This window comes from Oryctolagus cuniculus, chromosome 1, assembly GCF_051225735.1.
Source record: "Oryctolagus cuniculus isolate XC-2025 breed Fujian yellow rabbit chromosome 1, ASM5122573v1, whole genome shotgun sequence".
In the NCBI taxonomy this organism is placed as follows: domain Eukaryota; kingdom Metazoa; phylum Chordata; class Mammalia; order Lagomorpha; family Leporidae; genus Oryctolagus; species Oryctolagus cuniculus.
In genome coordinates, this window is record NC_142867.1 from 122,156,368 (window position 1) to 122,169,026 (window position 12,659).

At 47.3% G+C, this 12,659-nt stretch overlaps 1 protein-coding gene across 4 annotated transcripts in view; it reads right to left on the minus strand.

Annotated features, from left to right (window-relative positions):
• ETS1 (ETS proto-oncogene 1, transcription factor) overlaps positions 1–12,659 on the minus strand; it is a 135,239-nt gene that overhangs the window by 9,766 nt on the left and 112,814 nt on the right. For 3 of the 4 annotated variants that reach the window (XM_051842815.3, XM_051842861.2, NM_001082661.1), the window contains 1 exon segment: positions 11,092–11,352. The exons of the other annotated variant lie outside the window; for it this stretch is intronic. In XM_051842815.3, coding sequence (XP_051698775.2) covers positions 11,092–11,352 — 261 coding nt within the window. 4 annotated transcript variants of the gene reach the window in all.

The window sequence follows — 12,659 nt, forward strand, 5'->3', positions numbered from 1 at the left end:
CCCGTGGAGATAACCCTCTCTGTTGACCAACGGGTCGGTATCTTTCTTCTCATTTTCCAGGTTTGGGGGTGGCCTGCCCTTGGTTGGCGAACAGCGTTCGTGACTGACTTTGGGTTTTGCCTGTACTCCTTCCTCATTTCCATTTCAACCACGAGTTCCCATCTGTCATCTGTGCCCGGTGAGAGGCAGGCGCAGAAGAGAGGTGGAGGTCCCCTCTGGGCAGCCCCCTCCAGCTCTCACTGTGGCCCACCTGCTCTCTACCCATACGTCTCCTCGCCAGAACACACGCGCAAGAGAAGACGCTTCTGTTTTTCTACTGCTGTAACCCAAAGCATAGAAGACCACCCCAGGAAGACACACCTCACCTCACCTCACTAACGATCATCAACAAACAGAACTCTTAGCTGTTGGGCGACACTAGCGTTAGCTTCCTCAGCACAGAGACGGTATCTCACTTGACCCTTGTTCGTATTCTCCATGAAAGGTACGACAGCTCAACTCCAGCAACTCTCCCTAAAGAAAGACATGAGGATCTGAAAAGCCCCCCCAATATAGCATGGGTGACTCCCAGGCTATGTGTCATCAACAAGCTCCCCAAAATAAAACTGACCACACCTCCTGCCCTTTAGGGGTTCATCTGCTACTCTGAGAAACTAATCTCCTTTAGCTCGACTCTAAAAGTCAAGTCAAATACCTCGGTGTGGGCAGGACACTAGATTTATTTTAACCTATGAAACTCTCATGGTTGGTTGCCCTTGCAACAGGTCTGACTCTGCCCTCATCGCACACATCTGGCAGGTGGCCCCAAAACAGAGACCGGGTCTAGCAGCCCCTCCCTTCCAGCCAGGTGTCTCTAGCCACAGCCAAACGAAGACAGCAAAAACAGAACCCTTGAATCCAGAAATGACCCATCTGCTCTCAAACATACCTTCTTTCACGCCACTATAGGAGCACCCGCCTCTCAGGGTGGGCGAGGGGACTCCGGGGTCTGAGCATCATACCCCCCCCAATCTGCATTCATACAAGAGCCCCACATCTGTTCCTATGAAGTCCTTATGAAACAAGGTTGCTGGCAAAGTCAACAGAAAACAGTTGCTTGTCCTTTGGAACAAACTCAAGCTAAAGCTGCCCAGTGGTTGGCCTGAAAATAAATTACACGAGAGGTGATATGACCTGGGCTATTTGGCAGTCAGGGCACCAGAGAGACTTTTTTTTTTTTTTTTTAAGAAAAGTAAGGGCAGGGGCTGTTTGGTATTTATATGGTACAGTTTTATGCCTGGGAGTGCCTCCTCCATTTCTTCTGAGTTATGCCCTTTCTTTGCCAACACCCTAACCGAATCTCATCTCATCTGTAACATGATCCAAATATGGTGCTTTCGGTAACTAGCCAACAAGATTTTGGTTTAATGAGTCACTGAATAGTCAACGTATTCTATAAATATGCTCCTGTATCAATGGCTAGGGCAGTACTGGGGATATGAGTTCCAATAACTCAATTCGTAACAACAGAGAACAACTCAACAGGTGTTTAAGAAACACACCTGATGAACCCAACGATGAACAGTAACTTTATGAGCTTGTATTTATTTATTGCTAAGATAGCCAGTATCCGACAATGGAAACAAACTGGAAAACAACTCACAAATCAATTAAAACCAGTCTGTGAATGTTAAGTTCATGTCCCTTGACACGCTGGAAGGGGGAAAAAAAGGAGGAAGCATTTCAAAGAAAAATTAAGAAATTCAATCTTTTCACAATGGTAAGCAGTGGAGGGTAACAGATGATGGCATGGCATCCTATAAAATTTTTAAAAATTCACACCCACACCCACACATACACATACATACATTCACACACACACATACATTCACACACACACACACACACATACATTCACACACACACACACACACACACACACACCCCTCCCTATAGGAAAGTCTGCAATGAGGATTCAAAGTTGCAAGGCTTAGATCTCAATTCTCTGATTCACTGTGCAATCCTGTCCAACTCCTCAAACTTCTCTGGGCTTTAGCTTTCTCACTGGTAAAATGGAAATACCAACCCCTACTCCACTTTACAGAGATGTAAATCAAGTCCTTATTATACAAAAATATCATCTTTCTAGATAAACCTACAGAGGCAATCACAGCGCAGAACTGTTCAGGATCAATAGAAAATGCAGCAAGGGGATTAAACAGAAAAGTGGAGCAACAGGGAAAAGTTTTAAAAATAGAATCTTCAAAGAAAGAAAGATTGAACTTTGAAATTTCAAAAGCACTAGGTAAGATTTAATTAGGCTTCCAAGAATGAAATTGGCCATTTACAAGGCAACTTTATGAAAGCAGGTTGGAGGTTAAAAAGTTTTAATTATAAAAATGTAAATTGTGTTAATATCTTCAATGTGAATAGTTAAGATTTTCTAAAGTTAGGGATGACCCTGAAATCCTGGCTGTAATTAGAAGTAGGCACCAAAAGGGAGAGCAGATGCAAACTGCTTTGCAAGTGAAAGTATCACAGACATTTATGGTTTGGGGAAATCTTGGCCACAGATGGACTTAGATCCTCTTTCTCCCAAGGCACTTTTCTCCCTAATCATTCATGCCCCTCTCTAAGTGCCCTCCACCCATCATTATGTACAGCCAGCCTACAGTCAGCTCAGCAGCACTGCCCACACAGCAGGTAGTCTGGGCTCAAAGACAGCTCCCACCAGCACTAACAGAGGGTAATGCAGAAGTTCTTGTCCAACCACCATTGCCTGGGGCGGCCCCCTCCAGCCAATCCAGTTGCCTAGCAACTGGCTGGCAGGTGCCCCACCTGCAGCAAACCTAAGTGAGGCTCACTCAGCCAGTTGGCTTGGGTCTGAGAACAAGACAGTTAACACATTTTTAGTGTCTGGAGGAAAAACCTTTGTTTTTGCTTGGCTCCCACACCTGCATGTGTTGAAGTACACATGTGTGGGGGTGGCTGCAGAGAAAGGAGACTGTTCCTCTCTTAAAGGGGCAGCCTCTATTCAAATGCAGCCACCCCCTTCCTCGCGACCCACCACAAACTCTGTCTAACCCCATCTGACCCAACACCCAAAGGTAAACTTGGACAGCGAGCCGGTGAGCTCAAGTCAGGAAGTGGCTTCTTTATCGTTTTTTCCTCCTGATGTCTTCTAGGTAAACTTTACTCTTTCAAGAAGTCACCAGAGATGGGTTAGGTTTGAACTTGGGGATGGTACGGCTGACAGTTTTGTTATAAACCAAAGAAACAGTGCTGACCAAGGTGAAATGTCTTAAGAAAATGCCTTCCTCTGCATCTAGGAAATGAGAGGACACGGAGGACGTGTCCACTGATGGAGAACAGGCCTTCCAAAGTCTACAGACTAACACTTCTCATCAGGATGCTCAACTTGGTCTCTGGAATTTATTTTGTCCTAGGAGTACAGTCCCTCTGCATATTAAGAGTGAGAGAAAACACTAGTTAGGCACAAGAGGAGACTTAAAAAAAAAAGGTATGTAGAAAAATGGAATTAAGCAACATTTACCTTGGTGCAAAAAAAATGTTTTTTGAAATGCCTTCAATTTTTTGATAACATGAAATTTTCCACAAAATTTTGGAAGACTCCTTGTATGCATGGATTTCAATTTTTTTTTTTAGAGCAAAATAAACTTACCTTTGAATTCCACTTTCCATGAACTTTTTGAAGCATCCTCAGAATTCTTGGGGAGGGGAATTAGATACTAAGTGATCGTCAGCACAATGAATTTTTCATGGCGCTGATGCAGCACATAATTTCTGAATACCCCTCAGATCTAAGGTGCTGTATCCAGATTGGCAAAAACAGCACTACAGAATAGTAACAGCACAGGAGCAGCAGAACAAATACTTTTCATTTCACCATAATGTGAGGAGTTAAAGGCACCCTGCCTACGCCTTTTAAGAATTAAGAACAGAGACACAAGCTTGAGAGGCCTTCAACCAGAAAGTGCACCGCACTTGGCTCTGAGTGACAACCACCTCCACAGAGCTCTGCCCTATGAGCATCTCGCCAGCAAAGCCAGCCCCATCCTCATTTCAGAGCTTAAACTTTCACATTCAATCAGCCTAGGAGAACTTTCACTCTCGTTATCTCTCAGGGAGAAGTGAGTCACACAATGCAGTTGGGTGAGTTACAGTCAACAGTGAGCCCAGCAGGAGCCACCCACCAGGGGCATGGGGACGGATGGTCTCGAGCCCTGCCTTACCCACCAGCCGGATTCACCCACCAAGTCAGCGGTGTCTCTCATGCTACCTGGGCTGCTCAGATCTCCACTCCAAAGTCATGCTTCCTAGGGCTGCTCCAGCCAGGGAGGGAGCATGGGGGGAGGGGGTGGCAGGCAGGCCCCTTCCTGTAAGAACAGAGCTCCTCCCCTGGGCGACTCTGTGACCCGAGGATTCTCCAAGCCTTTCCTAGAACTGAACCATAGTGATGCACGGACTCCCCCTGCCTCCTCTTTGCATTGCCCCCCTCCCCGTCCTTTGACAATGTCCCCCATAAACTCCTGGCACATCTAACCACATCTGTTTCTCAGTAGACCCAAATGAACACATGACACTTTGGGTAGTTTCCCACTAATTGTCTGACATTGTGAAAAAACTTGAAAAGCATCGAATTTCTTATTTGCCGTGTGGCTTTGGGCTACACTTCTCCCTCAAAAAAAAAAAAAAAAAAATCTCAATTCCCTTACATGTACAGTAGAGATAACACAACCTTCCTCATGTGGTTTTTGGTGAAGGTTTAAAAAAATTACGGTGTATGGAAGGGTCGAGCACACAGTAGAAGTTTAAAGCCCTGGATCAAGCTGAGTGCCATGACCCAGTCTGTTAGTAATGACCTACCAGAAATGACTAGAATTCCATAAAGGCATTGGCCTCCGGACCTCAAGGAACTTAGAGTTGCACTGATAAGACAAAAGGTTTGCAGGACAACACAGAGTCGTAGTAATAGCTAACACTTAGTACTTCCTATGCACCTGGCATGGTTCCTGGTGCTTTCCATAAACTAACCCACTGATTTCCACAACCAGCCTGTGGGAAAGGGGCTACTGTTTCCGTCATTTTGAAGATGAGAAAGCTAAGGCACACACATGTCAGCTTGCCCAAGGGCAGTGGCAGAGACCACACCTATGCTCTATTTAAAAATCTGCTTTTATTTTTTTTGTTCATTTATTTATGAGACACGGAGAGAAAGAGAGCTAGAGAGCTCTGTCTGCTGGTTCACTCCGCCTACAACATCAGGGCTGGGCCAAATGGGGCTAGGAACTCAATCCAAGTTTCTCCTGTGGGCAGCAGGGACCCAACTCCTTGAGCCATCACCTGCTGCCCCCTGCCCCAGGGTGCACGCTAGCAAGAAGCTGGACTCAAACCTAAGCAGTCCAATATAGGATGTGGGTGTCCCCAGCATCTTAACCACTGCACTAGACACCTCTCCTCTCCCTCCTCCCTCCCCTGCTGTCTATGCTCTTGAGGTCCCTGCTGTCAAATCCCAGGCACCCATACTGGGACTGAGGTGCCAGAGATATTGCAGCAAATTAGTAAGTACAAATAGACCTCTTTGCCCCGAAAATATCTTGCAAGGAAGGTATTGCTGGAGCCGAATCGAGACACAGAGGTGCTTCAGCCGGCTGCTGCCTTCAAAGTCCCCCAGCGCCTACGGGGAACCTCTGCTTCCTACATTTAACAAGGAGGCCGACTTCTCTAGCCATGTGATCTTTCTCTCCTGGTGGCAGATGATTAAGAAAAAACTCACCAAGCTCATCCATGGAGAGGCAGAAGCAGTCAAAGGGGCTTTTCTTCCTGTCCAGTTCAAATCTTTCTGGGAATTTTTCCTCCTCAGTGTCTAGAAAGCTATTTTCCCATCCATCTCTCCTGACTGTGCAGCGGGGTAAACCCTTACTCCACGGAGATTCCCCCAATCCATGCCATGCATGCACGGATCCTCCACAGACATAGCACACAGTTGGGAGTTCTCCCCAGCATCTGAGGGGCTGAAGCTGGGGGTCTGGCTGGCTCCCTGCACCTGCTACTCTCTCCAGCCACTGGGCAAGGGAGGGAAGAGGCTCTGGTTCTTCCTTCCTCACTTCCAAGCTCTCATCCTCTTCTCCACCTGGACACTTTCTGAAGGTGCTGTCCACTGGGGCTATGATGGCTGCAGCAACCTGCAAGCCAGCCCTGCCTCTGCCTGGCCCAAGGACCCCAGAGAGGTCACCTCATGTCTCTGGGCCTCTGGCAATGAACACAAACTGGTGCTCCACCCGGGTCATCTCACACGGTCTTAGACCCACAGTGTCCACATGGACTTTACCTTCCAGAGCTTGGCTCAGGGAACTCCCCAAATGCGAAAGCCCTGCTCTGTTCCTAGTAACACAGCCACTTGTGCTGAGAACAGTTCCAGCCTCCTGCACGTCAGTTCCCTGGGGACTCCTTCCCATCATTCACTTAGGCTCTGACCAGAAGCTTCTTCTGTCGCTGTTTGTATGTGAGTACAGAGAGACGATTTCGCAATCCTGCTTTCCTTCGGAAAACTGTGATTTCAGCGAATACTGCCAAATCTCAGGTTTCACTCTGGATTGAAGGGCTTTGAAGTACTTCCCTTTGCAGTAAAGTTGTTTATTTTCAAAAGCATGTTTTAGCAGCAGCTTCGGGTTACTGAACCTGAAAATTCTCCTGTGAGCCAGAACTTCAGGGTTCTGGGCCTGCCTGGGGACTTTCTTATTCTGTGACTTGAACTGGCACTAGAGCCACTGGGGAGGCAGCAAGTAGAGGATTTAGCTCAGGACATGCAGGGGCTTCTTTTTGGTGACACTGGGGCCTTTTCCCCCTTAGCCGGGACACCAAGAGGCTGTTTGTTTACAAAATCTGCACAACACTCTAAAACAGCGTTTCACTGCCATTAATGAATAGCTTTGTGCTCAGCCTGTCGGGGCTCCAGGAAGAAACAAGTTAAAACCATTTCATTCAGAATTGCAACTCCAAGGGTGGGAATACAACCAGACACTGCCAAGGGCATTGCCACACGGCCCACTCAGTAACAACTGCAGAAATGATAAGAGTGGGACTCCTTATCAGAGGCCACCTCTGGCTATGTCAGGTAAAATTTAGTAAAGGTGATTTACAAGCCATTAACTTTGGACTGATGCCAAATGCTAGCTCCACCCCCCTCCCACATGCCCTAGCCCCCCCCACACACACACACACTCACACAGTGTTAATTAGTGACCAGAGACCCGGAGTCCACTCATTCCAGGCAGACAACGGAAACACTCAATGTGTATTCGCAGTTCTTACTACAGAGCAAAGACGGTACTCAGGTGGAGCATCTAGGACTAAGGATTCAACCCGGAAGCTGCCTGCTGTGTAGACTGCAACTGCATGGCCTGAAGTAGGTCACTCATTTGTGCCTCAGTGTCAACATCTATAAAATGGGGCTGACAATTCGGTATTTTACTCTTTACCTCATGACATTGAAAAAAAAATGATTAGCGATGCCTACTTTTCTTCAAGGATCTGGAAGGCACTTTGCTTAGATCTATAAAACGGAGAGCCTGGCACTACTTCTCTGCAGCCTGTGTTGTAATTAGAAGGGTTCATAATGTACCTCTGAAGAAGAGAAAACGGAGCTTTCTGATTGTATCAGTTTGATCACCGTAGCAGTTCACGGCGAGGTAAGGAGGTGCACTTTGGCGGAAGCCAGCACGCATTTGATGTACTCTGCGCTCAGCTCGCAGGCGGGCTCTCCAGCCATGTTATCTGCCCCCACATCTTGACCTAATTTAACAAGTTGCCATGGAGCCCAAGGAGGGTTGATGCAATTTTCTTATCTTTGAAGAAAGAATATAACTGTTCCAGAGACGGTGAAGATTCAGTTCCTAAGTGATTTCTACACTTGCAGTGCAGTAACTAAGACATCATACCAAGAAGTGAAATGGATTCCTCTGGAGGCGATACAGACAAAAACCTGGGCTCCCGGTGGAATGAGGGGAAGATGGAGGAACCAAGTATGCAGGTCAAGGAACAGTAATGGGAAGGGCACACGGCCTTGCTGTGTGGCCACTGCCTGGTGCGGCTGAATTTCAAGGCAACAGATCGAAATGAGGGAGAAGAGGCAGAACTTGGCAGAGAAAATATTTTCATGAGCCATAAAAATATCACCAACGCTTGTACAACAATTTCTGCTTTTCCACATTTCGGCTCTTCTAGACCTGTCTTACACAGCCAGAGCCCTGTCTGCAGGCATTCTAGTACTGCTCGGGTGGCAGCTGAGGCTGAGTGCGTGTATCCTATCCTTCCTTCCTCTGCTAAGATGAATCTGAAATGACAAGGGACACAGGCGGTTGCAAGAGCAGAAAATCCACCATGTAGGTCTGGCGTGCAGTGCAAAATCAGATGGTGTTCACCAGGCGTGGAGTTGAGGGGGAAAAAAACCACCAAAAATGTAGTCCACCCTTGGACTCTCCTAACACATCCCAACCTTTATTCAGCCCACAAGAAACTGCAGTCCAAGTGAAGGCACACTCACAATGTCCTGAATTCAGCCACAGACAGCGAGCCCCCGAGCTCCTCTGCCTGCTCTGTGCTCACTAAGTGCTCAGATATTTGCCGAAATAATTGATTTGTGACAACGGAGGGTTTTTCCCACCAAGGTCTTGCATTCGTTTGTTTAATTAATTTGAGGCAGTTCAATTACATTTTCACAGCTCTGCCACCACCAAGATAAGGATGAACACCTCTACTTCACCAAAAGCAAAAAAAGGCACAAGGTAAATTTGCCTAAAAGCACACGGTGTTACCTAAGCGTGGGGAGGGAACACGGGGGACTTCTGGTTTCTGGGCTATTGTTCTCACCAATAGGAGAGAGAATGAAAAGTTCAATCCCCAGTGATAAAAAGATACCACTACATGGCCAGAGGCCTAAGATTGGATTTTGATTCGAATGACTCCTTATGTCTGGGAGACTTCCTCTCCTTCCACTCCCAGAGTCCTTCACTCTCAGCAAGGGGAGAGGGAAGGAGGGAAAGGAGGGAGGGAGGGATTCCACAGACAGATGCAGAGCTACCTGGACAGATATGGAGGGAGGGAGATGGAGGCAGAAATGGAAGGAAAGGGCTGGCACCTACTAGGCCATCTACCCAGCAAGGGCTGACACCAAACCTAACTCAGACCTCGGGAGCACCGTAGGAAAGGGAGCAAGTCGTGGTTAGAGACAGAGTCATTTTAGAACTCACTTGGCCTTTTCTTTCCTGGTCCCCATCAGGAAGGGCTTCTCCCCCACCCCCCTTCACCAGCAAATCCAACGAGCATCTAGTTCTTAAATCACCTTGGAGCTATAATGATAATAGAGAAGCTGGCACCCTGTACATCCTCAGAGAGACTTAATACACTTTTTCTCACTGCACATGTCCTCAATGCAAACAGGCAAACTTTCCTGGAGTCTCCTGTCCAGACACAGGACAGGACCCCCTTGAAAGGTTGCAAGTTCCCACAGACAAGCCACATTCAAGCGAAGATCATAGCCTTATTGTCAAGAAAAAAACAAAGCAGAGAACATTCAGGTTGCTTTCCTGGCCCACGACTCTCCATATCAATTTTGGTGCTGCCTCCAAACGGACGTCACTCCTGGGCACTCTTCATGCAATGAACTGCCCCAGGGACTTTGTGAACACAGCATCAAAAACTCCCAATCTTTCAAAGGGGAGCACTTTTCCTAAGCATTGGAGTTACTCTCACAGGCCAGCTGGTTTCCCTCTTAAAAATTATGGTCTTCCCTGAACACAATCATAAGAGTCAAGTACACTTTTCAATCAGATCTGTGGACAGAAACAAGATTCTGCTGTTTGTTTCCATCCACACAAAGGGTCTAAAGGGTGACTTGTCCAGAGTGGAGGGAATTCGAAGAGAATAGAGGCCTAGACCCATCTGAGGAAGTGGAGTGTAAAATAAGCTCCACTCACAATACACTTTCTAGCTTTCAGAAAACACAGTCATCTTACAGAGAGGACCTGATGAACAACACACATTAGAGTTCCTAGGGTATTTATTAAAAAGGGGGGAGGAATTTTTGTAAACAATTGAAAGCAGAGTTATAGAGAGAGGAGGAGAGACAGAGAGAGACAGAGATAGAGAGATCATCCATCCAGTGGTTCACTCCCCAGATGGCCACAATGGCCGCAATTGGGCCAGGCCAAAGCCAGGAGCCTGGAGCATCTTCCGGGTCTCCCATATGGGTGCAGAGGCCCAAGCACTTCAGCCATCTTCTGCTGCTTTCCCAGGCGCATTGGCAGAGAGATGGATGCAAAGTGGAGGAGCCGGGTCTCACACAGGCGCCCATAGGAGATGGCGGCGCCACAGGCAGCAGCTTTACCCGTTATGCCACAGTGTCGGCCCCTCCTTGGGTATTTCTGAGACACACATGACAAATGCTGCCCAGGTGAGGCAGCACAGGTGCTATAGCTCAACAAGCAGCTTTCTGGCTCCATCACACGATTCTCAATCCAAGCCTGAGCTCACTTTCTTCGATGACCTTGCCTCACTCACCGTGTCTGTAATTTTAACTCCAGGAAGACGAATCCTCAAAACTGAACCAAGGAAGAAAGATTCCCTACAAAGGCCAGGATCGATCTGGACAGGGTTAGGGGCCCCTAAGGGCACCTTCTACCCCCTCTAAGTTGGAGCAGCTAAACAAACTGCACCATACAGTCTGGGACGTAGCCCATCCCATCATGCCTTTGGGTGACGCTGTTGCCGCTGCATTTTACAATGACCTCCCAGGAGAAGGCCAGGAACCGTCCCTCACTGCCAGGCCACTAAGCAGAGTTCCCAGCGCTCCTTTGGCCCAGATATGGAAGAAGATCCAAAAATATGAAGTTCCCTACCACCCTTGAGATGACACTATTTTGTTTCCAAAAAGCAACGGCTACTCACAAGCAGAGTGGCTTGGGAGACAGACGTCTTCTTGGGCACTTCTCCCCCAAAAGCCCCCAAAGAGAAAGAAAAGAGCATGCTGTTCAGTCTCTAGGTAGATCGCACGGTGCCGTCCACTGGCCCTGCCCAGGGGAACACGCCTACCTGTGTAGCCAGCCAGGGCAGCAGCAGGAATGACAGGCTTGTCCTTGTTGAGGTCAGCGCGGTCACGCACATAGTCCTTGAAAGTGCCCTTGGGCTTGTGGTTGGGCAGGGCGGCCGGATAGTCCTCGGAGTCGAAGCTGTCATAGGAGGGCACGCGCTGCAGGCTGTTGAAAGACGACTGGCTGCTCCAGGACTGTGTGAGCCGATCGCAACTATCGTAGCTCTCTACGCTCTCAAAAGAGTCCTGGCCCCCGAGCTTACCTGGAGGTGAAGGAGGAGGAGGGGAGACGGGGAGGAGGGATCAGGAAAAAACAAACTGTGAAAACCCTCTTAGGCAGAGCTGCAGGAGGGAGGGGCTGGTGGGCACAGCAGGTCCAGGGGTCACGGCAGGTAGAGGGAAGCCCTGACACTGTGCTGCCCTGTTACACAGCTCCCCACGCACACTCAGACATCGCAGCTCTGCTGGCTCCTGGCTGGCACAGAGACCCGACGTGTGCTAGGGACCTCAAGAATTCTAATGCCAGGAATCTAAACGATGAGTATGATACATTGTTACAGGATTTCTGAGTGATGTATTAGACCTGACGAGTAAATGCAGAAATTGGAGCAATGTCAGACTGAATTTCCTATTGCGTCTCGGGCCAATGAGATGATTGCAAACGGCCAGATTTGGCAAAATATTTTGGTCCTAAGAAAAAGAAAAAAATTCCACTAGGCTAAGAGCAGACTGCCCTTCCCCAATCTTAGAGCTGAAGTGTCATTTTTTTAGCATTTTTCCCAAATACTATTTAAAATTAAATACATGTACTGCCCTTATGCCCTCTCAAATAAAGAGAAGTTATGAGATGCTTTTTCCAAGAGATTAAAATTCACTATCACTCTTGTGAGCAGAAAGCCATATTCTTTATCCTCTCAAGTGCAATTCTGTACTTGAAATTTATACTTCACTGGGGGAAGTGTGGGCAATAAAAAACAAAGAGATTGATGAAAGAGTTAAGGTCCACAGCGGTGTCAGGAATCCTTGACCCTGTACATTGCTTAAGGCATTCTTAACTGCCCACAAGATCATGCAAGTTCATTAATTTCCCAAACCAGGTTATAAACAGCTGCTAGATTGCACAACAGCTCCTGGAGAAATTTCCATTGGCAAAAATGTCATTGAAGAGGAGGCTAACAAAAAAAAAAAAAAATGGTGGGGGAGGAAATAAATGCATTTAAGAGGTAAAAAGGTTCTTGGAAATGTTTTTTATGTTCCACTTTTAGATACTTTCTGGCAACCTAAGCTGAATCCTGGGAGATGAGAGAGCCACCTCATTGTGGCATAAGCCAAGAGGCAAAGGGATGTGACAGATGTCTACATGGAGAGAAATATCTCCAAGTCAAGTCTCAATTGTTCAGGGATGACTGATTATAAATTTTCAATCCCAGAAGATTCACTTTATACAATCCCATAATAATGTATCCCCAGTGTGTTCTTTCCTTCATAACCACAGTGGCAATTGGTTAACACAATGAAATTCAAACATGAACAGGTTCTCAAAACAAAAGTAAATACACAGGAAAAAATA